We start from the raw sequence: 25775 nt of genomic DNA, 5'->3' as shown, positions 1-25775 counted from the left end.
CGTGTTTTTACTCGACTAGCCTGCGGGATGCATCCTCTCGCACGTGTTTTTGCTCGACTAGCCTGCGGGATGCATCCTCTCGCACGTGTTTTTACTCGACTAGCCTGCGGGATGCATCCTCTCGCACGTGTTTTTACTCGACTAGCCTGCGGGATGCATCCTCTCGCACGTGTTTTTACTCGACTAGCCTGCGGGGTGCATCCTCTCGCAAGTGTTTTTACTCGACTAGCCTGCGGGATGCATCCTCTCGCACGTGTTTTTACTCGACTAGCCTGCGGGGTGCATCCTCTCGCACGTGTTTTTACTCGACTAGCCTGCGGGATGCATCCTCTCGCACGTGTTTTTACTCGACTAGCCTGCGGGACGCATCCTCTCGCACGTGTTTTTCACTCGACTAGCCTGCGGGATGCATCCTCTCGCACGTGTTTTTACTCGACTAGCCTGCGGGATGCATCCTCTCGCACGTGTTTTTACTCGACTAGCCTGCGGGATGCATCCTCTCAAACGTGTTTTTACTCGACTAGCCTGCGGGATTGCATCCTCTCACACGTGTTTTTGCTCGACTAGCCTGCGGGATGCATCCTCTCGCCTGTGTTTTTACTCGACTAGCCTGCGGGATGCATCCTCTCGCACGTGTTTTTACTCGACTAGCCTGCGGGATGCATCCTCCCGCACGTGTTTTTACTCGACTAGCCTGCGGGATGCATCCTCTCGCAAGTGTTTTTACTCGACTAACCTGCGGGATGTATCCTCTCGCACGTGTTTTTACTCGACTAGCCTGCGGGATGCATCCTCTCGCACGTGTTTTTACTCGAGTAGCCTGCGGGATTGCATCCTCTCGCACGTGTTTTTGCTCGACTAGCCTGCGGGATGCATCCTCTCGCACGTGTTTTTACTCGACTAGCCTGCGGGATGCATCCTCTCGCACGTGTTTTTACTCGACTAGCCTGCGGGATGCATCCTCCCGCACGTGTTTTTACTCGACTAGCCTGCGGGATGCATCCTCTCGCACGTGTTTTTGCTCGACTAGCCTGCGGGATGCATCCACTCGCACGTGTTTTTACTCGACTAGCCTGCGGGGTGCATCCTCTCGCACGTGTTTTTACTCGACCAGCCTGCGGGATGCATCCTCTCGCACGTGTTTTTACTCGACCAGCCTGCGGGATGCATCCTCTCGCACGTGTTTTTACTCGACCAGCCTGCGGGATGCATCCTCTCGCACGTGTTTTTACTCGACTAGCCTGCGGGATGCATCCTCTCGCACGTGTTTTTACTCGACTAGCCTGCGGGATGCATCCTCTCGCACGTGTTTTTACTCGAATAGCCTGCGGGATGCATCCTCTCGCACGTGTTTCTACTCGACTAGCCTGCGGGATGCATCCTCTCGCACGTGTTTTTACACGACTAGCCTGCGGGATGCATCCTCTCGCACGTGTTTTTGCTTGACTAGCCTGCGGGATGCATCCTCCCGCACGTGTTTTTACTCGACTAGCCTGCGGGATGCATCCTCTCGCACGTGTTTTTACTCGACTAGCCTGCGGGATGCATCCTCTCGCACGTGTTTTTGCTCGACCAGCCTGCGTGACGCATCCTCTCGCACGTGTTCTTCACTCGACTAGCCTGCGGGATGCATCCCCTCGCACGTGTTTTTACTCGACTAGCCTGCGGGATGTATCCTCTCGCACGTGTTTTTACTCGACTAGCCTGCGGGATGCATCCTCTCTCATGTGTTTTTACGCTACTAGCCTGCGGGACGCATCCTCTCGCACGTGTTTTTCTCTCGACTAGCCTGCGGGATGCGTCCTCTCGCACGTGTTTTTACTCGACTAGCCTGCGGGATGCATCCTCTCGCACGTGTTTCTACTCGACTAGCCTGCGGGATGCATCCTCTCGCACGTGTTTTTACACGACTAGCCTGCGGGATGCATCCTCTCGCACGTGTTTTTGCTCGACTAGCCTGCGGGATGCATCCTCTCGCACGTGTTTTTACTCGACTAGCCTGCGGGATGCATCCTCTCGCACGTGTTTTAGCTCGACTAGCCTGCGGGATGCATCCTCTCGCACGTGTTTTTACTTGACTAGCCTGCGGGATGCATCCTCCCGCACGTGTTCTTGCTCGACTAGCCTGCGGGATTCATCCTCTCGCACGTGTTTTTACTCGTCTAGCCTGAGGGATGCATCCTCTCGCACGGGATTTTACTCGACTAGCCTGCGGGATGCATCCTCTCGCACGTGTTTTTACTCGACTAGCCTGCGCGATGCATCCTCTCGCACGTGTTCTTCACTCGACTAGCCTGCGGGATGCATCCCCTCGCACGTGTTTTTACTCGACTAGCCTGCGGGATGTATCCTCTCGCACGTGTTTTTACTCGACTAGCCTGCGGGATGCATCCTCTCTCATGTGTTTTTACGCTACTAGCCTGCGGGACGCATCCTCTCGCACGTGTTTTTCTCTCGACTAGCCTGCGGGATGCGTCCTCTCGCACGTGTTTTTACTCGACTAGCCTGCGGGATGCATCCTCTCGCACGTGTTTCTACTCGACTAGCCTGCGGGATGCATCCTCTCGCACGTGTTTTTACACGACTAGCCTGCGGGATGCATCCTCTCGCACGTGTTTTTGCTCGACTAGCCTGCGGGATGCATCCTCTCGCACGTGTTTTTACTCGACTAGCCTGCGGGATGCATCCTCTCGCACGTGTTTTTACTCGACTAGCCTGCGGGACGCATCCTCTCGCAGGTGTTTTTCACTCGACTAGCCTGCGGGATGCATCCTCTCGCACGTGTTTTAGCTCGACTAGCCTGCGGGATGCATCCTCTCGCACGTGTTTTTACTTGACTAGCCTGCGGGATGCATCCTCCCGCACGTGTTCTTGCTCGACTAGCCTGCGGGATGCATCCTCTCGCACGTGTTTTTACTCGACTAGCCTGCGGGATGCATCCTCTCGCACGTGTTTTTACTCGACTAGCTTGCGGGATGCATCCACTCGCACGTGTTTTTACTCGACTAGCCTGCGGGATGCATCCTCTCGCACGTGTTTTTACTCGACTAGCCTGCGGGATGCATCCTCTCGTACGTGTTTTTACTCGACTAGCCTGCGGGGTGCATCCTCTCGCACGTGTTTTTACTCGACTAGCCTGCGGGATGCATCCTCTCGCACGTGTTTTTACTCGACTAGCCTGCGGGATGCATCCTCTCGCACGTGTTTTTGCTCGACTAGCCTGCGGGACGCATCCTCTCGCACGTGTTCTTCACTCGACTAGCCTGCGGGATGCATCCTCTCGCACGTGTTTTTACTCGACTAGCCTGCGGGATGTATCCTCTCGCACGTGTTTTTACTCGACTAGCCTGCGGGATGCATCCTCTCGCACGTGTTTTTACTCGACTAGCCTGCGGGATGCATCCTCTCGCACGTGTTTTTACTCGAGTAACCTGCGGGATGCATCCTCTCGCACGTGTTTTGACTCGACTAGCCTGCGGGATGCATCCTCTCGCACGTGTTTCTACTCGACTAGCCTGCGGGATGCATCCTCTCGCACGTGTTTTTACACGACTAGCCTGCGGGATGCATCCTCTCGCACGTGTTTTTGCTCGACTAGCCTGCGGCGTGCATCCTCTCGCACGTGTTTTTACTCGACTAGCCTGCGGGATGCATCCTCTCGCACGTGTTTTTACTCGACTAGCCTGCGGGATGCATCCTCTCGCACGTGTTCTTCACTCGACTAGCCTGCGGGATGCATCCTCTCGCACGTGTTTTTACTCGACTAGCCTGCGGGATGTATCCTCTCGCACGTGTTTTTACTCGACTAGCCTGCGGGATGCATCCTCTCGCACGTATTTTTACTCGACTAGCCTGCGGGAAGCATCCTCTCGCACGTGTTTTTACTCGACTAGCCTGCGGCGTGCATCCTCTCGCACGTGTTTTTACTCGACTAGCCTGCGGGATGCATCCTCTCGCACGTGTTTTTACTCGACTAGCCTGCGGGATGCATTTTCTCGCACGTGTTTTTACTCGACTAGCCTGCGGGATGCATCCTCTCGCACGTGTTTTTACTCGACTAGCGTGCGGGATGCATCCTCTCGCACGTGTTCTTCACTCGACTAGCCTGCGGGATGCATCCTCTCGCACGTGTTTTTACTCGACTAGCCTGCGGGGTGCATCCTCTCGCACGTGTTTTTACTCGACCAGCCTGCGGGATGCATCCTCTCGCACGTGTTTTTACTCGACCAGCCTGCGGGATGCATCCTCTCGCACGTGTTTTTACTCGACCAGCCTGCGGGATGCATCCTCTCGCACGTGTTTTTACTCGACTAGCCTGCGGGATGCATCCTCTCGCACGTGTTTTTACTCGACCAGCCTGCGGGATGCATCCTCTCGCACGTGTTTTTACTCGAATAGCCTGCGGGATGCATCCTCTCGCACGTGTTTCTACTCGACTAGCCTGCGGGATGCATCCTCTCGCACGTGTTTTTACACGACTAGCCTGCGGGATGCATCCTCTCGCACGTGTTTTTGCTTGACTAGCCTGCGGGATGCATCCACTCGCACGTGTTTTTACTCGACTAGCCTGCGGGGTGCATCCTCTCGCACGTGTTTTTGCTCGACTAGCCTGCGGGATGCATCCTCTCGCACGTGTTTTTACTCGACTAGCCTGCGGGATGCATCCTCTCGCACGTGTTTTTGCTCGACTAGCCTGCGGGATGCATCCTCTCGCACGTGTTTTTACTCGACTAGCCTGCGGGATGCATCCTCTCGCACGTGTTTTTACTCGACTAGCCTGCGGGATGCATCCTCTCGCACGTGTTTTTACTCGACTAGCCTGCGGGGTGCATCCTCTCGCAAGTGTTTTTACTCGACTAGCCTGCGGGATGCATCCTCTCGCACGTGTTTTTACTCGACTAGCCTGCGGGACGCATTCTCTCGCAGGTGTTTTTCACTCGACTAGCCTGCGGGATGCATCCTCTCGCACGTGTTTTTACTCGACTAGCCTGCGGGATGCATCCTCTCGCACGTGTTTTTACTCGACTAGCCTGCGGGATGCATCCTCTCAAACGTGTTTTTACTCGACTAGCCTGCGGGATTGCATCCTCTCACACGTGTTTTTGCTCGACTAGCCTGCGGGATGCATCCTCTCGCCTGTGTTTTTACTCGACTAGCCTGCGGGATGCATCCTCTCGCACGTGTTTTTACTCGACTAGCCTGCGGGATGCATCCTCCCGCACGTGTTTTTACTCGACTAGCCTGCGGGATGCATCCTCTCGCAAGTGTTTTTACTCGACTAACCTGCGGGATGCATTCTCTCGCACGTGTTTTTACTCGACTAGCCTGCGGGATGCATCCTCTCGCACGTGTTTTTACTCGAGTAGCCTGCGGGATTGCATCCTCTCGCACGTGTTTTTGCTCGACTAGCCTGCGGGATGCATCCTCTCGCACGTGTTTTTACTCGACTAGCCTGCGGGATGCATCCTCTCGCACGTGTTTTTACTCGACTAGCCTGCTGGATGCATCCTCCCGCACGTGTTTTTACTCGACTAGCCTGCGGGATGCATCCTCTCGCACGTGTTTTTACTCGACTAGCCTGCGGGATGCATCCTCTCGCACGTGTTTTTGCTCGACTAGCCTGCGTGACGCATCCTCTCGCACGTGTTCTTCACTCGACTAGCCTGCGGGATGCATCCCCTCGCACGTGTTTTTACTCGACTAGCCTGCGGGATGTATCCTCTCGCACGTGTTTTTACTCGACTAGCCTGCGGGATGCATCCTCTCTCATGTGTTTTTACGCGACTAGCCTGCGGGACGCATCCTCTCGCACGTGTTTTTCACTCGACTAGCCTGCGGGATGCGTCCTCTCGCACGTGTTTTTACACGACTAGCCTGCGGGATGCATCCTCTCGCACGTGTTTCTACTCGACTAGCCTGCGGGATGCATCCTCTCGCACGTGTTTTTACACGATTAGCCTGCGGTATGCATCCTCTCGCACGTGTTTTTGCTCGAGTAGCCTGCGGGATGCATCCTCTCGCACGTGTTTTTACACGACTAGCCTGCGGGATGCATCCTCTCGCACGTGTTTTTGCTCGACTAGCCTGCGGGATGCATCCTCCCGCACGTGTTCTTGCTCGACTAACCTGCGGGATTCATCCTCTCGCACGTGTTTTTACTCGACTAGCCTGCGGGATGCATCCTCTCGCACGTGTTTTTACTCGACTAGCCTGCGGGATGCATCCTCCCGCACGTGTTTTTACTCGACTAGCCTGCGGGATGCATCCTCTCGCACGTGTTTTTACTCGACTAGCCTGCGGGATGCATCCTCTCGCACGTGTTTTTGCTCGACTAGCCTGCGTGACGCATCCTTTCGCACGTGTTCTTCACTCGACTAGCCTGCGGGATGCATCCCCTCGCACGTGTTTTTACTCGACTAGCCTGCGGGATGTATCCTCTCGCACGTGTTTTTACTCGACTAGCCTGCGGGATGCATCCTCTCTCATGTGTTTTTACGCGACTAGCCTGCGGGACGCATCCTCTCGCACGTGTTTTTCACTCGACTAGCCTGCGGGATGCGTCCTCTCGCACGTGTTTTTACTCGACTAGCCTGCGGGATGCATCCTCTCGCACGTGTTTCTACTCGACTAGCCTGCGGGATGCATCCTCTCGCACGTGTTTTTACACGATTAGCCTGCGGGATGCATCCTCTCGCACGTGTTTTTGCTCGACTAGCCTGCGGGATGCATCCTCTCGCACGTGTTTTTACACGACTAGCCTGCGGGATGCATCCTCTCGCACGTGTTTTTGCTCGACTAGCCTGCGGGATGCATCCTCTCGCACGTGTTTTTACTCGACTAGCCTGCGGGATGCATCCTCTCGCACGTGTTTTTACTCGTCTAGCCTGAGGGATGCATCGTCTCGCACGGGATTTTACTCGACTAGCCTGCGGGATGCATCCTCTCGCACGTGTTTTTACTCGACTAGCCTGCGCGATGCATCCTCTCGCACGTGTTTTTCACTCGACTAGCCTGCGGGATGCATCCTCTCGCACGTGTTTTTACTAGACTAGCCTGCGGGATGCATCCTCTCGCACGTGTTTTTACTCGACTAGCCTGCGGGATGCATCCTCTCGCACGTGTTTTTACTCGACTAGCCTGCGGGATGCATCCTCTCGCACGTGTTTTTACTCGACTAGCCTGCGGGATGCATCCACTCGCACGTGTTTTTACTCGACTAGCCTGCGGGATGCATCCTCTCGCACGTGTTTTTACTCGACTAGCCTGCGGGATGTATCCTCTCGCACGTGTTTTTACTCGACTAGCCTGCGGGATGCATCCTCTCTCATGTGTTTTTACGCGACTAGCCTGCGGGACGCATCCTCTCGCACGTGTTTTTCACTCGACTAGCCTGCGGGATGCGTCCTCTCGCACGTGTTTTTACTCGACTAGCCTGCGGGATGCATCCTCTCGCACGTGTTTCTACTCGACTAGCCTGCGGGATGCATCCTCTCGCACGTGTTTTTACACGATTAGCCTGCGGGATGCATCCTCTCGCACGTGTTTTTGCTCGAGTAGCCTGCGGGATGCATCCTCTCGCACGTGTTTTTACACGACTAGCCTGCGGGATGCATCCTCTCGCACGTGTTTTTGCTCGACTAGCCTGCGGGATGCATCCTCCCGCACGTGTTCTTGCTCGACTAGCCTGCGGGATTCATCCTCTCGCACGTGTTTTTACTCGACTAGCCTGCGGGATGCATCCTCTCGCACGTGTTTTTACTCGACTAGCCTGCGGGATGCATCCTCCCGCACGTGTTTTTACTCGACTAGCCTGCGGGATGCATCCTCTCGCACGTGTTTTTACTCGACTAGCCTGCGGGATGCATCCTCTCGCACGTGTTTTTGCTCGACTAGCCTGCGTGACGCATCCTCTCGCACGTGTTCTTCACTCGACTAGCCTGCGGGATGCATCCCCTCGCACGTGTTTTTACTCGACTAGCCTGCGGGATGTATCCTCTCGCACGTGTTTTTACTCGACTAGCCTGCGGGATGCATCCTCTCTCATGTGTTTTTACGCGACTAGCCTGCGGGACGCATCCTCTCGCACGTGTTTTTCACTCGACTAGCCTGCGGGATGCGTCCTCTCGCACGTGTTTTTACTCGACTAGCCTGCGGGATGCATCCTCTCGCACGTGTTTCTACTCGACTAGCCTGCGGGATGCATCCTCTCGCACGTGTTTTTACACGATTAGCCTGCGGGATGCATCCTCTCGCACGTGTTTTTGCTCGACTAGCCTGCGGGATGCATCCTCTCGCACGTGTTTTTACACGACTAGCCTGCGGGATGCATCCTCTCGCACGTGTTTTTGCTCGACTAGCCTGCGGGATGCATCCTCTCGCACGTGTTTTTACTCGACTAGCCTGCGGGATGCATCCTCTCGCACGTGTTTTAGCTCGACTAGCCTGCGGGATGCATCCTCTCGCACGTGTTTTTACTTGACTAGCCTGCGGGATGCATCCTCCCGCACGTGTTCTTGCTCGACTAGCCTGCGGGATTCATCCTCTCGCACGTGTTTTTACTCGACTAGCCTGCGGGATGCATCCTCTCGCACGTGTTTTTACTCGTCTAGCCTGAGGGATGCATCCTCTCGCACGTGATTTTACTCGACTAGCCTGCGGGATGCATCCTCTCGCACGTGTTTTTACTCGTCTAGCCTGAGGGATGCATCCTCTCGCACGGGATTTTACTCGACTAGCCTGCGGGATGCATCCTCTCGCACGTGTTTTTACTCGACTAGCCTGCGCGATGCATCCTCTCGCACGTGTTTTTCACTCGACTAGCCTGCGGGATGCATCCTCTCGCACGTGTTTTTACTAGACTAGCCTGCGGGATGCATCCTCTCGCACGTGTTTTTACTCGACTAGCCTGCGGGATGCATCCTCTCGCACGTGTTTTTACTCGACTAGCCTGCGGGATGCATCCTCTCGCACGTGTTTTTACTCGACTAGCCTGCGGGATGCATCCACTCGCACGTGTTTTTACTCGACTAGCCTGCGGGATGCATCCTCTCGCACGTGTTTTTACTCGACTAGCCTGCGGGATGCATCCTCTCGTACGTGTTTTTACTCGACTAGCCTGCGGGGTGCATCCTCTCGCACGTGTTTTTACTCGACTAGCCTGCGGGATGCATCCTCTCGCACGTGTTTTTACTCGACTAGCCTGCGGGATGCATCCTCTCGCACGTGTTTTTGCTCGACTAGCCTGCGGGACGCATCCTCTCGCACGTGTTCTTCACTCGACTAGCCTGCGGGATGCATCCTCTGGCACGTGTTTTTACTCGACTAGCCTGCGGGATGTATCCTCCCGCACGTGTTTTTACTCGACTAGCCTGCGGGATGCATCCTCTCGCACGTGTTTTTACTCGACTAGCCTGCGGGATGCATCCTCTCGCACGTGTTTTTACTCGAGTAACCTGCGGGATGCATCCTCTCGCACGTGTTTTGACTCGACTAGCCTGCGGGATGCATCCTCTCGCACGTGTTTCTACTCGACTAGCCTGCGGGATGCATCCTCTCGCACGTGTTTTTACACGACTAGCCTGCGGGATGCATCCTCTCGCACGTGTTTTTGCTCGACTAGCCTGCGGCGTGCATCCTCTCTCACGTGTTTTTACTCGACTAGCCTGCGGGATGCATCCTCTCGCACGTGTTTTTACTCGACTAGCCTGCGGGATGCATCCTCTCGCACGTGTTTCTACTCGACTAGCCTGCGGGATGCATCCTCTCGCACGTGTTTTTACTCGACTAGCCTGCGGGATGCATCCTCTCGCACGTGTTTTTACTCGACTAGCCTGCGGGATGCATCCTCTCGCACGTGTTTTTACTCGACTAGCCTGCGGGATGCATCCTCTCGCACGTGTTTTTACTCGACTAGCCTGCGGGATGCATCCTCTCGCACGTGTTTTTACTCGACTAGCCTGCGGGATGTATCCTCTCGCACGTGTTTTTACTCGACTAGCCTGCGGGATGCATCCTCTCGCACGTATTTTTACTCGACTAGCCTGCGGGAAGCATCCTCTCGCACGTGTTTTTACTCGACTAGCCTGCGGCGTGCATCCTCTCGCACGTGTTTTTACTCGACTAGCCTGCGGGATGCATCCTCTCGCACGTGTTTTTACTCGACTAGCCTGCGGGATGCATTTTCTCGCACGTGTTTTTACTCGACTAGCCTGCGGGATGCATCCTCTCGCACGTGTTTTTACTCGACTAGCCTGCGGGATGCATCCTCTCGCACGTGTTCTTCACTCGACTAGCCTGCGGGATGCATCCTCTCGCACGTGTTTTGACTCGACTAGCCTGCGGGATGCATCCTCTCGCACGTGTTTCTACTAGACTAGCCTGCGGGATGCATCCTCTCGCACGTGTTTTTACTCGACTAGCCTGCGGGATGCATACTCTCGCACGTGTTTTTGCTCGACTATCCTGCGGGATGCATCCTCTCGCACGTGTTTTTACTCGACTAGCCTGCGGGATGCATCCTCTCGCACGTGTTTTTACTCGACTAGCCTGCGCGATGCATCCTCTCGCACGTGTTTTTACTCGACTAGCCTGCGGGATGCATCCTCTCGCACGTGTTTTTACTCGACTAGCCTGCGGGATGCATCCTCTCGCACGTGTTTTTACTCGACTAGCCTGCGGGATGCATCCTCTCGCACGTGTTTTTACTCGACTAGCCTGCGGGATGCATCCTCTCGCACGTGTTTTTACTCGACTAGCCTGCGGGATGCATCCTCTCGCACGTGTTTTTACACGACTGGCCTGCGGGATGCATCCTCTCGCACGTGTTTTTGCTCGACTAGCCTGCGGGATGCATCCTCTCGCACGTGTTTTTACTCGACTAGCCTGCGGGATGCATCCTCTCGCACGTGTTTTTGCTCGACTAGCCTGCGGGATGCATCCTCTCGCACGTGTTTTTACTCGACTAGCCTGCGGGATGCATCCTCTCGCACGTGTTTTTGCTCGACTAGCCTGCGGGACGCATCCTCTCGCATGTGAGTAGTGTACCTATGGGGATTCTAACTCAGGAAGTGAATTTCCGTTATCGTGAAATAGCGTTCGGCTCTGGCGCGTGGCGCCATCTTGATTTCTTGCGGTTTTCCTTATCATTATCATTTCCTTTCCGACGCGCCTTGCGGTTTTCCTTATCATTTCCGGTGCCGTCTTTGTTTCCTTATCTTTTTCCGCGTTTTATTATTCTGTAAATATTATGTAGGTCAATCTTTTGGGTGGGGGAACTTAGTTGCAATATTATGTGAAGCAATTTCCTTATCATGTTCGGTGAGGATTATATCATGTCTTTACGGGAAAGAGAGAGAGACTTTTATTTCTCTTAGGAGCATATGAATTTCCGTTGTCGTGAAATAGCGTTCGGCTCTGGCGCCATCTTGATTTCTTGCGGTTTTCCTTATCATTATCATTTCCTTATGATTTCCGACGCGCCTTGCGGTTTTCCTTATCATTTCCGGTGTCGGCGCGTACCGTCTTTGTTTCCTTATCTTTTTCCGCGTTTTATTATTCTATCTTTTTCCGCGTTTTATTATTCTGTAAATATTATGTAGGTCAATCTTTTGGGTGGGGAACACATTAGTATTCTTCATTAAATTTTTTCCGCGTTTTATTATTCTGTAAATATTATGTAGGTCAATCTTTTGGGTGGGGGAGGGGGGAACACGTTAGTATTCTTCATTAAATTTTTCCATGAAATAGCGTGTCATCGACCTTGTTATTTCATGCGTGGTTATCATTATCTTTTGGGTGGGGATCATGTCCGAACACGTTTCGCATCCTGTCTTGCAAGGCATTGTTATCTGTAAGACCACACGTATTTTTAAAGATTTTTTAAGTTGTAATATTATGTGGAACGATTTCCTTATCTATCACGTTTCCGTATTTTTTCAGTGGGGATTTACATTCTGCGCGATCGGGTTATCTGTAGGACCACATCCTTTGTATTTCAAGCTGTTTAAATATTGCGTGAAATAATGGGATGTGTAAAGAATGATGCGGTTCGCTAACGTGCCATCGTTGCAGGCGTTCGCTGCGACGAAGTTATTTGAATTCGGCATTCATACCGTTTTGCATCAGAATATTCTTGAACAATATTTTCGCGTTCTTTCGTGCAAGATTTACTGTGTTTTTCGTGAAAGATCGGTCATTGTCCCGTACGTGGCGGTTTCCATGTTTAGTCCGTTGGACTTGTTGAACGAAGTGCAGAAGGGGCGTATTGATATTTTAAACGTGTTTGTGTTTTTAAAACCTGAAGGAGAGTTGGTGAGACATTTGAATATTGTGGTGCTTCGATACCGTAGAACCGATTATGTTCGTGTGGGGGAATGTCACCGTCGAGAATACGGTTTATCGGATTTGATTCCGCCATTTTTACCGTTGAAAATACGTATACTTCATTTACGTATTTGATTCAACCTTTTTTTTTTTTTAAAAAAGAGAGAGATGCCTGTCCCAACGTTAAAAAGTTTGGCTTGGGTTCGCGTTATAAATTTGTATTTGGACGATAGTTTTCCCATTGAGCAGAAAACGTTGATAGTACGTTTAATGCGAAACGATGCAACGAGTCGCGTATGTTTCTTTTATACGAAAAGATTTAGTCAAGTCGTGGCGCGATGGCCCGCGATCGATTCGCCAGCAACGATACTGGATATCATCGAGACGGGCGAACGCCGCATCGTTGGATGCGAAGTGTAATTACGTTTTTGAGAACAGGAAATTTAACGGATGACATTAAATTGAAGTTGAAAAAATATTTTGTGCAACAAGATGATTCAAACGTTGAAAAAAATGTTAAGGTGTTTGACACGCATGTCGATGATGGTTAGAACTGTCGATGAGTATCGCGAATGGTCTCGCTCATACATCGAGTCTCTACAGTGCTGTATCAATTATCTAACATGTATGAAGGATGAATTGACGATGGGCGCGAGATTTAGTTTAGCATCGATCATGTGTCGCATGAAAAGTTTGAACGTTTCGTTGAGCTATAATATTTCACGGGTCGGTGGAGGTTTACGTGGTGTTGGTGCGAGAGCCTCGACGCTTCGTTGGGAGACTGTCGAGTCGGCGTTTAGCAATCGCATATCGACCGGTATCGTTATTAACATCGAACATATCGATCCGCGCAAATTTTTACAACACGCGAAACGGATGATTACGGGACGTGTCACGGAATTTTTGAACGCTCATTCGTCGTTGAAAGTGAACGTTAGGTTGGAGGCGGAATTTGTGCTGCGCGACGAGGTTTCGGTGAAAAGTTTCGGTACGCGAAACGTTGTGCTGTTTCGAACCAGTAATCTACGCCGATGGTACCTGAAGGACGTTGTGCCGCCGATTTTAGCATCGATGGAAGAGTTTCAAGAACGAGACAGCGGGTGGGCGTTATCGAAGATACTGCATCTGATAGTGAGCTGCAACAAATACCAGCCATTACAGGCCGGTTGCTGCGTTATCGTGCCTCGAAATATACAGTTGAAGAGAGCGATCGTGAACGTGATCAGCAACGATGAAGCATGCTTTTTTTGGGCGATAGTGGCGGGTCTCTATCCGGTAGAAAAAAATACATCACGTTTATCATCGTATCCTCGCTACCAGACGGTGCTTCGAACCGAAGGTTATACACTACCGATGCCGTTCAAAGACATTCGGAAATTCGAAAGAGAGAACGACATTTCCGTGAATGTGTTCGAATGGGTGGACAAGAGGTGTGTAACGCTTCATCTGACCGAGAAGAAACGGATGAGGCACGTCAACTTGTTGTTTCTACAGAATGAGGCGAAAACGCGCGGTCATTACGTGTGTATACGAAATTTGCCACGATTGGTTTCGTCGCAGCTTAGCAAGCATAAGTGTATGAAGTATATTTGCGATCTGTAAGATTGTTTTTTTTTAATTCTTGAAAGCAAAGAGAGAGAAATGTTTTTTTTCTTTCAGATGTTTACAATATTTCTACACGCTGGAGAAATTAAACGTTCATACGATCGATTGTGAACGGATGAACGATTGCGCTCTGTCACTTCCAGTATCGGAAGAAGATAAGTGGTTGCAGTTTAAGAACTATGTGCACAAAGAACAGGCGCCGTTCGTTATCTACGCCGATTTGGAATGTCTGTTGGAGAAGCAGGAAGGACAAGGTCGTGGAGCACGCTCGCTGTATCAGCATCACCACGCGTTCAGCATAGGTTATTACATGCATTGCCGCTACGACTCTTCTTTGTGCGAGTATCGAGCTTGTCGCAAGGAAGAGGGATGTGCCGCGTGGTTCGCTGCAAAGTTGCATGATATAAGCAATAAATTACAGCCGATATTCGACAAAACGGTACCTATGGACGAACTAACTGAAAGACAGGAGTTAAATTTTCAGACGGCTACGCATTGTCATGTGTGCGAGCAGCCGTTCAGCAGTTCCGACACAAAAGTACACGATCATTGTCATTTTACGGGAGCGTATCGCGGTCCGGCGCATATCGTGTGTAATTTAGGTTATCAATCTTCGTACGTGATACCGGTGGTCTTTCACAATTTGTCCGGCTACGATGCGCATTTCATTATTAAAGAATTAGCAAACACGTTCGAGGGTAAGATAGCTGTGTTGCCGTTGACAAAAGAGCGGTACATCTCGTTCACGAAAGTTGTTGCGAATAAAGATGAAAAGAGAAATTATGCAAAGTTGTTGAAGTTTCGATTTATCGATTCCTTCAAGTTCTTGAATTCGAGTTTGGACAAGTTATCATCGTATCTGGACAAAAACAAATTACGCGTTGTACGAAATCAATTTGATCATCTCAACGTCGACGATTTCAATCTCTTGACTAGAAAAGGCGTCTTTCCGTACGACTATCTGGCGTCGTACGACAAATTAAACGACACGTGTTTGCCGTCGCGCGAGGCATTTTACAATCAGCTTTGCGACAGGGGGATATCGGACGTCGATTACGTTCACGCGAGCACGGTTTGGTCGCGTTTCGCTATAAAAACGTTGGGGCAGTACAGCGATTTGTATTTGAAATTGGATGTGTTGTTATTGGCTGATGTTTTCGAAAATTTCCGCGACGACTGTCTCGAGAACTATAAACTCGATCCGGCGCATTATTACACGCTTCCCGGTTTCGCGTGGGACGTGATGCTGAAAATGACTAAGATCGAATTGGAGTTGTTCACGGACGTGGACATGCTTTTATTCGTGGAGCGAGGAATACGCGGCGGATTGAGCCAATGTTCTCAGAGATATGCGTGTGCAAACAACAAGTATTTACCAAAATATGACTCCAGCAAACCGTCAACCTATCTAATGTATTTCGACGTTAACAATTTATACGGTTGGGCTATGTCGCAACCTCTACCGTACAGAGACTTTCGATGGGTGGAGGACATAGAGAATTTCAACGTTGAATCCGTTCCAATCGACAGCCCTGTAGGATACATTTTGGAGGTTGATTTAGAGTATCCTAGTGAAATTCACGATGCTCACGCGGATCTACCGTTCTGTCCGAGTCACGACACGGCGGCCGACTCGAGCCGGCAGAGAAAGTTGATGGCAACGCTTCGCGATAAGGAGCGATACGTTCTGCACTATCGGTATTTACAGCAAAGTTTAAAGCATAACCTAAAATTGAAGAAAATTTATCGAATTCTAGAGTTTCAACAATCGCGATGGTTGCACGGCTATATCGATTTGAACACGAAATTACGCGCCGAGGCGACTAACGATTTTTCTAAAAATTTGATTAAATTAATGAACAACGCTGTGTTTGGAAAAACAATGGAGAACGTTCGAAATCACGTGAACGTGAAATTGCTTTCCCGATGGGACGGTCGATACGGTGTCGAGCAATTGATAGCCAGACCAAATTTTCACAGTTGTACCGTGTTTTCGGAGGATTTCGTCGCGATACAGCTAAACAAGCTGTTACTCAAATTCCACAAACCCATCTACATAGGCATGTCCGTATTGGATATATCAAAAACTCATTTGTACAGCTTTCATTACGAGTACATGTATCCCAATTTCCAACAAAATTGTAAGATTTTGTACACGGACACGGACAGTCTGATATACGAGATCGCTTGCGACGATGTGTATGAGACGATGAAACGTGATATCCATCGATACGATACAAGTAATTATGTCGAGAACAACGCGTACGGCGTTCCGATCGCGAACAAAAAGATGCTGGGATTAATGAAGGATGAGAACGGAGGCAAAATTATGACTGAGTTCGTGGGGCTTCGCGCGAAAATGTATGCTACTCGCGTGCGCGACGACGATGATACCTGCCGCGAAACGAAAAAAATCAAAGGCATTAGGACAAACGCCACAGCCAGAGATATAAGTTTTGAAGACTATGTCGAGTGTCTTCATAATCATACGGAAAAGAGCATTAACAATAAACGTATAATGTCGGTACAGCATCGGGTGTATTCCATAGCTGAAATGAAATTAGCGTTAAGTCCGTACGACGATAAACGGTATATCTGTGATAATTTGGTCACTACACTTCCTTGGGGACATTACAATATCGTTTCATTGCCATAAAAGGAAGTGTTGGGATGGAGATTGAAAAAACTTTGTTGACCGCTATCTGTAGCAAGGAAGTGGTATGTAGATTAATGGTTCTATAAAACAATGCAATCCGAGCGTCAGGCCGAATAGTCGAGCAACCGCCACGAAAACGTTAACATCGTGAGAGAGAGTGAGACGGTGAAAAGTGTGGGTTTGAACGATGTTCAACCGTCGTCAGCTCGACATCTGTCAAAAAATTGACGAGTCTGTGAAAAGCCAAGATGATATGTAAGTAGAAAAAAAGATATATAAAAAAAATGTGAAAGAAATTTAGAAAGATGTCTGAAAAATTAATCTGCTGTAGATATTCTCAACCAGAACCGATCGATTTGTCAACTAGTTCCCAATCACGTTCCGTACGGATTTTGTGTAGAAGATATTCCATAGCTGGGAATTATTTCAAATATTTGGAACTTGGCATACGGATCGGAGAGGACATTTATGCGGAGCTGGCTATCGGTGATAGCCGTGGAAATGAACTTCTATTTTCAATTAAAACATGGAGAGAGTTGCTGCGCGCGAAACCGATTATTCAAAGCAATATGGAGCGCATAAAACTTGGTGATAATTTGACCTTGGAAATGGTTAATCTGAATGGACGGGAGCTAATTAAAATAGCGAACTCAACCATAAATATATATATTACTGAGAAAACTATGTGTAACATATACAATTTAGAATTTTGTATAGATAGTATGTATATAGGATTAGTAGACAACGTTCCGGACGTTGCTGCAAAATTTGCCGATTTCGTTGTTATTTCAAAAAATGTTAGAGTAGAAAATTTTATCAAAACAATTGTCGAGAGCCGGTCTTTCGATCAAAACTCGCTAATAGATTGTGAACTGGTGACTTTGGGCGCCGAGGTTATAGCGCTAGAAGCGTCTAAGCGATGTTAATTTCGCGAGTTTTTTTTAAAAAATGAAAAAATGTAAAACTGATTCAACATCACGTCCAGGTTAAGAGTCTCGTTCTTTATCATACTTTTGCATCATCTGTTACTGGCCTGAGTTTAATCACGTGATCACCACCTTACTTGATATGCACAGACTAGGATTTTGAAGGAATTGCTCTTAAGATTCGAGAACTGACCTCTAGATGACAGAATTTTAATTCTGTGATCACTGCATGAAATTGCTCTTAAGATTCGAGGTCTGACCTGTTCATGGTAGAATTTTAATTATGTTATGACTGTATTATTTTGTCATCAAAACAATTCTCTGATCACATAATTAAAATTCTGCTATCTAGAGGTCAGTTCTCGAGTCTTAAGAGCAATTCCATGCAGTGATCACATAATTAAAATTCTGTCATCTAGAGGTCAGTTCTCGAATCTTATTTTCAATCCTTTCAATATCCCGCTCTGTGCATATCAATTAACGTTGTGATCACGTGATTAAACTTGAGTCATGAAACAGATGATGTATGGTAAGATAAAGAACGAGACTGTTATCCTGGACATGATGTTTTGATTTTACATTATTTTATTCAAAATAAGAGTGTTACTGAAGTACATGAAGTTTTATATCATTTAATAGAATAAATTGGCGTTACTGAAGAATGTTGAAAAATGTAAGAGTGTTACTGAATGCATATGTATACTGAAGATTAGGCACACATGTAAAACTGATCGAACACGATCTTCTTAGGAAACACTACCTTTCCTCTGTCTCACTTAGATAACCTGTTTTTGGCAGGAGTTTAATCACGTGATCGCCGCTTGATTTGATATCCACAGACACCTTATTTGGTATACACAGACGTGGGATCTGGAGGAGTTGCTTTTTAAGATTCGAGAACGAACCTCTACATGGCTCGAGTTTAATTCTGCGATCACCGCATTATTTTGTCATCAAAACAATTCTCTGATCACATAATTAAATTGTGCTATGAACAGGTCTCATTCTCAACAAATCTCACTAACAATTCCTCCAGATCCCGCGTCGATGAATATCAAATAAGGTGTCTGTGGGATATTAAATAATGCTGTGATCACGTGATTAAACTCGAGTCATGAAACAGATGATCTAAAGTGATACAGGGAAAGGCTGTGTTACCTACGAAAATCGTGTTCGATCAGTTTGATATCATTGAAAAAAATGTAAGAGTGTTACTGAAGAATAGATCAGTTTTATATCATTTAATAGAATAAATGTATAAGAGTGTTACTGAAGAAGAAGAAGAATGTTGAAAAAATGTAAGAGTGTTACTGAAGAATACGTTAAAATAAAAAAAATTTATTATTGTATAAGAATTTCCTCTCTCTCTCTCTCTTTCAGGTCAGGGGAAAAAAAATTGAAGAATACGTTTTACACATTATTTATTAATAAAAATTACATGAAAAGATCTTTTATAAAAAAGTAGAAATCATATTTGAAGTTTTAAACTATAGCAGTTTTAGATATCCACGAATTATGCGACGCGTCCAACCCTAACCATTTTACATATATTTTATTTCCTTTTCTGCGCAATATTTTTTCAATTAAATATACGTCGGGGTATTTAGCCGCGTGTATCTCGTGTTCATAAAATCCGCCGGCGATAGGATTGTCCTTTGAATCGATCAAGAGGTACGTGACAGGATTCGTTCGTTTCACCGTGATGATCTTAAATATTTCCGTCGACCAGTTCGGCGTGTATCCTTTGTCGAACAGAGTTTTGAATTTGCTGACGCGCACGCGATCGCCCACCTTGAATTTGGCGGGACCGGCAATCTTCACGTTGCTGTACACGGTGGACAGAAGATGCTCAGCATTTTTACGGTTCACATCCGCGGGGCGCATACGGGTGGTACGGTGTTTTCGATTATTGTAGTCCTCGATCAGCGTGGGAAGCGCATCGATCCAACGATATTTTCCGCTCAACGAGAAATATTTCCACATGCTGTTCTTCAACGTGCGGTTGAAACGTTCTACGACGGAAGCTTTCATAGCGCTGAAGGTCGAGTAATGACGGATGTTGTGGTTTCTCAGATATTCTTGGAACTGTGCGTTGTAGAATTCCTTGCCCATGTCGGTCTGCAAGTTGTTCGGAGCTCTGCCATCCTTCTTCAACGCGGACGCGAAAGCTTTACACACATCGCTCGCATTTTTACTCTTCAAAGGAACCGCCCACGCGTATTTGCTAAACACATCGATTATCGTAAGAATGTATCGATGTCCCCGATTATCTCGCGCATATTGCTGAACTTCGACGATATCAGCTTGCCAAAGATCATCGAATCCTCGCACGATCACCCGTCTACGCGGGAAGAAACGTCTCGCCGGGGCGTGCAGCTCTTCTACCAATTTCACTTTTTCTTTACTCATCGCCGATTAGTCTCTTTTCAATCGATTCTTTCCAGTCCTCGAAGCGTCGATGCACTCGACTATCTAGCTCGTCGAAAGCTGCACGTATCATTTCTTGTTGCTGCTCCTCGATACGTCGCATTTGCACATATATTTCTTCGAATTTCTCGTTTAAACTTTTCTTGAAATCTTCAAATTTCCCAGTTATATTTCCCTCTCCCGTCAGCTCGACCAATCTCTTGTGCATGCTCTCTCTATGCATTTCAAATCTCTTATCCAATTCCTGACCGGTTTCATAACCGCCAGTTGCGAATTTTTGTTGCATATCCGCCACATTGTTTTCAAGAAGCATCAACTTTCCCTGGCTCAACTTGTCCGCGTTCACCGTGTCCTTCACATCACTGATTTTACCAAGCAGCGTATTCTTCAAGTTTAATAGTCTTCTTTCCAACTTGTTGTCGATTTTATGTTCCACGGCTGAAAGTCTATCGCTGAGTTTATCGGAAAATTTCGCAACAGCGTCCAATTTTTCATGATCCACCCTCTGCTCGTACTTCAATACTTCGATCAACCTGTCCTCGAGCTCGATAAATTTTTCACGGAGAATTCCACCATAATTATGCTCTATCTTCGTTTCAAACTCCGACAGCTTTTCTTGATTCTGTTGCATGCATTCCTCGATGTCTTTCAGTTTCGCCACCATCGATTTATCGGCGAGCTCGTTGTCCGTTACGATTTCATGGATGTGCTCGATCTTGTCTCGCGTGTCGTGAATATCCTCGGCGCTCTTATTAAATTCGTCTGCAAACACTTTTTTCAACAAATCGATCGTCTTATCGACGTAGAGTTTCGTTGCCGAATCGTTCTCGTCGGTTGGTGTCCCCAAATTTTTAATACGTTGAGATTTCGCATCGAAAAATTCGTTGTTGCTAGCCATCGCTTTGCTGCTGGCGACAAGATCATCCACGTAGCCTTTCGTTGCCGCGTCAGTCTTCTTAGCGGGGGCTTTCACATTTTGGATAGATAGAAACTCCGCATCGAAGTACGCGTCTTTCTTATCCGTCATGATCACAGCGTGTTTACGTATCGAGCTTAAAAGATCCAACAACAATCTATTGAACGGGATGGGATTGTTCGCTTCCTTGCAATCGAAATTCCGTTCTTCCTTGCCGATATTCGACGTAACGTCCCGAATAACTTTTCTTATAAGTTCGTAGGATGATTTGTTAATGCTCATCGTGATGAGATAGAGAGAGAGTACGACGTTTCCTTCTTGAATTGCCACCACGCAATGACATGATTCTCACTCTCTCTCTCTCGCTCCTTCTAGGGAGGTGGTGGTGGGGAGATGCCATTGTTATATTTTAGAACTTTCTTAGAAATCTTGAAATGAGACCTGGGAGGGGGAACCTCTGATCTAGACTTACCACACAGTACTTGTTCTCGCTACCTAGATATGGAATCGAGCTCTCACTGCTTTGTCCAGTTTCTTCGTGATTTCTGACCTAAACGTTTCGTTAGAGGTTTTCAGGTCTTTGTCCAGTTTCTTCGTGATCTCGGACCTCAATGTTTCTTCCGATGTTTTCAGGTCTTTGCCCAGTTTCTGCACGATCTGGGACCTCAACGTTTCGTTAGATGTTTTCAGGTCTTTGCTCAGTTTCTCCACGATTTCGGACCGTAACGTTTTTAGTTGTTTGTTCAGTTTCTCCATGATCTCGGACTTCAACGTTCCTTCGGATGTTTTCAGTTTTTTGTCCAGTCTCGTCACATTGTCCAACACGTATATTTCCACCTTTGATTTAACATATTCGTCACCGCGTTTTACAATGTCATCGACGTACGATTTGGTCGTCGCGTGATCGTTTGCGGTGGAATACGCCACACGCTCGATCCCAGCTCCATTCGCATCGTACAAATTAGCGTTGTTCAAACATATTGCGTTATCGTGTACATATTTTTGTAACGAATAGAAAGGAACATCCAACTTTCGCTTGTTCGTTTCACGAAACGATGTACCAAATTTGTTGACATACATTTTTTTTAGACTTCTTCGACCGCCTGATATGCTGTTTCCTGCGAAATACCTTATCTCTTGCTACCTTGCGGTTTTCCTGCCGTCACCAACTCGTACAACTGCTTTTCGATCCGTAGTATTTGTTGATATATCTCGTCCAGTTTCGTCTCCAGATGATGAAATCTCAGGTTCCAGTTTTCACCGTCGTCTTCTCCTCCCGAGGATATCGTTTGATTCGTTTCGCAGCAATTCAAACGAACGCGCATTTTATCCAGCCGCAACAATGCCACAATTTTATCGACTGACATGTCGTCAACTCGTAAACTTTAATTTATAATTAAACCAGCCTCGCGAAGTTCCTCGATTATCGACATTATTTCGTTGTTATGCCCCGAATGGCCGGCGTTCCTCGAAGCCGTCAACAATCTCAGACGATCGACGAGTTCGTTCGGATCGTCCCAATGCACGTAATCGATTGGATGGTCGGTCACGCGCATAAAAGTTGGAAGCTGAATACCCCTTCCACTTGGCGACGAAAACAACGGTTTTATAATTTTTCTATACTTGAAACCTTTGTTTCCCATTATCTGATTCCCGCGTCGATGCGCTTGTGTAATAACGAGAATTCTTTTGTACGCGTTCTTATCATCCTCGGTGCACGCCTGCTCGTCGGGTACTTTATTGAATATCAATTCGTAAAGACCGCGAGTCCCCCTGTACCGTAGCCCTCTAATGATGATATCATCGTTGTTGGCCACCTCAAACGTTGAATTTCCCAGCATCAGCTTATCGTCCTGCAGATATACTCCGTACACGTTGTCGGAATTTTTCGTTGGGCCGGTAAAAAATTTTTGTAAATATTCGCGCGCCAAAGGTCCGAAATTCTCGGATAGCTGTTGATTTTCCTCGTGATGAATTTCAGGATTTTCAAAAATATTACGCATAGAAGATTCCAAAGATGGAGTGCGCGGTGATTGGAAGGTATCCTCCTCCTCCTGTCGCGGTACCATCATCGGCTCGTCGTCATCGTCGTCGTCGTCGTCGTCAACATATATATTTCTCGAACTGACTTTGTCATTCTTTTTCTTCTTTATTCTTCTTCTTTTTTTCATAATGGACGACGGCGTTCCCTTAATATCTGAGAATCTTCTTTTTTTTCGCAATGGAGACTCCTTAATGTCGTTGAACACGTTGTCGTCGTCGCTCGGTTCGGCGGTAGCTGTATTTTTAACTAACTGTTTCAACGGTTCGACGATCGGTTGTAAATTTGCTTGCAAATTCTCCTGGGTAGCCATTTTCCCAACTTTCAACGCTAAATAGTTTTTCCGTATGGTATCGCTGGTCTTCGCTATTTCGTTCGCGATCGAAGCTCGCAGCTTCTTCTCCTTCGACGGCATATCGGAACTCCTCTTCTTCTCCTTCGACGACATATCGGAGCTCCTCTTCTTCGATGACATATCGGAGATGTGACTCCAACGGCTCTTATCGAGCAAATGTGTCCGTTACAGTACGACAAACTCGTTAAATCCGCGTCTGTAACGACCTCGACTGACAGGACTGTCTTTATCGATTACGAGAAATCCATACCTCTTTCGCCAACAATTCATGCATAACGCGCTAAACGTTTCGAACGGCATATCGGTATTTACATGATCCTGATGAACGTGTCGCAGGTTCATGGCATCTTGTTTAAACAGAATCAGCAGATTAGCATTGTCGCGAATTAAATGTTTAGGTATTCTCGCATACGACTGTCCCAGGTAAAAGCAATCGACGTGCGAATGTCTACCCATCGCGAAATATTCTCGCATGATATCTTGCTCATCGCACGCCACATCGTCGAAGATGAATATCGAATCGGGCCGTGCTTCTGCGGGAGGCATTACGTCAACGTTGTCAGCAAACGCGAAGTAGCCCACATCCTTCCCCACGGATGAGAACAGTCTGCTCAAGTATTGGTATTTTGGCTGACGCAACGATTTCGAGTACACGTATACATTGGCGAATCGTAATCCGTTCGCGCTCTCCAACAGGCTAATCATAACGTTCGTTTTACCACATCCTGACGGACCGCTTATCACACATCGTACATTACCGGGTAACAATGATCCATGTTTTCGCATCGCCTCGGAGTGATCGTCGAACGCGCGATGCGTCGGAACACGAATATCCAAAGATTGCTTTACGAAACGCATGCTTCGATTGATTCGATGGGTGGCGGGTAGTATTTATACGAGAGCTCGAACATTGTTGGTATCAGTCCCCCTCCGACCCCCGTGAAAAAAGGATTCGTGTTCTTTTTTAAAAACAGTTTATGCCGCGCCTCGGTAAGGGGCTTTTAAACAGAGCTGTAAACGCGTTACCGTTCGAATTGCATATACCTAGTTATCAATTCTGCGGTCCTGGTACGAAACTGCGTGCACGATTAGCCCGTGGGGACCGTGGAATAAATCCGTTGGACGCTGCCTGTCGCGAGCACGACATAGCGTATTCGCTGCACAAGGATCTGGGTGATCGTCACGTGGCCGATAATATTTTGGCGGATCGAGCGCTACAGCGCATAAAGTCCGGAGACGCTTCGTTCGGAGAGAAGGTGTCTGCGGCTGCTGTGTTGGCAGCCATGAAAGCTAAAACGAAATTAGGCATGGGCCTAAAGAAACGCGAGAAAAGGCGAAAAAAACGAATTCTCCCAATCGCCAAACGCGGTGGTTTTCTACCGCTGCTGTTGCCCGCTTTGTCGGCTATCGGAGCATTGACGGGCGGCGCCGCGGGAGTAGTAAAAGCTATAAACGCCGCGAAAGCCGCGAAGAAACAATTGCAAGAAGCCGAGCGACACAATCGCACCATGGAGGGTCGCGGGTTACGTCTCGCGCCGTATACGCGTGGAGAAGGCTTGAGGAAGGTTAAGAGAAAAAAAAAAAAAGAAAGACAACACGACGACGGACGTCGAATTGACGACAGCGTGTGAAAGATTACCACATTTTCGCGGGGTTTTTATGCGTGACAATTTGCCGGAACGCGCATGGGTAAACGAGCGAGGTATCGTCAATCTAGATAATAGTCGCGGACCCGGAACGCACTGGGTTGCATACATAAAACACGGCTCGCGTGTCAAATACTTCGATAGTTTTGGGAATCTTCGCCCGCCGGTCGAGTTGATTCGCTACTTTGATGCGAACGCGACAATCTCGTATAATCACAGACGTTTTCAAAACTACGACGAAAGCGTGTGCGGACAACTGTGTGTGAAATTTCTCCGCGAGTCGTAAAGATGCAAAGGTCATTCACGTTCACGTTGTCGGGAAGAAGCAGCATTCTGTCGTCTCAGCACTTTCCACCTATAAATCTGGACAACGACGAATACGAGCTGGGATTGCTCGATTTGCAAACTTATTACACGATACCGAACATCAGCGCTAGCATCGGTAACAATCTATGCTACTTCGGCGACAGAGACGAAGAGATCATCATCCCCGACGGCTCGTACGAATTGGAAGCGATAAACGCGTACTTGAGGCATGAAATACGCACGCGATATCCTCTCAAAGATGCCGATAATGAATATCCGCTGGTCCTGCAGGCTAACAACAACACCATGAAAAGCGAAATTATCAGCAAGTTTCGGATAAACTTTGCGAAGCCTCACAAGGTGGGGTCCATTCTGGGATTTTCCGCGAACCGCGTTTTATCGCCGAACACGTGGCACGCATCGAACGCGCCTGTGAATATCATTAACGTGAACATCATTCGAGTAGAATGTAACGTAACCACCGGATCGTACGACAACGGCAAACTCGTTCACACGATACATGAGTTCGCGCCCAAGGTACCGCCGGGGTATAAATTATCCGAAACGCCCACGCGA

The 25775-nt window shown here is 48.3% G+C and overlaps 1 protein-coding gene across 1 annotated transcript; it reads left to right on the top strand.

Moving 5' to 3' along the window:
• The first annotated feature begins 15808 nt into the window (after positions 1-15808).
• Positions 15809-16648, top strand: LOC143219870 (uncharacterized). The gene has a single exon (XM_076445677.1). The coding sequence runs from the start codon at positions 15809-15811 to the stop codon at positions 16580-16582; it is 774 nt and encodes a 257-aa protein (XP_076301792.1). The 3' UTR covers positions 16583-16648.
• Positions 16649-25775: the final 9127 nt, after the last annotated feature.

Source organism: Lasioglossum baleicum, unplaced genomic scaffold (assembly GCF_051020765.1).
Source record: "Lasioglossum baleicum unplaced genomic scaffold, iyLasBale1 scaffold0086, whole genome shotgun sequence".
Taxonomy (NCBI): domain Eukaryota; kingdom Metazoa; phylum Arthropoda; class Insecta; order Hymenoptera; family Halictidae; genus Lasioglossum; species Lasioglossum baleicum.
Note: the sequence above shows the minus strand (reverse complement) of the source record. Positions and strands in the feature narration are given on the sequence as shown.

Bases quoted from the DNA above. Each gene is read 5' to 3' on its own strand.
- LOC143219870 (XM_076445677.1), top strand. From the start codon at position 15,809: ATGGAGAACGTTCGAAATCACGTGAACGTGAAATTGCTTTCCCGATGG.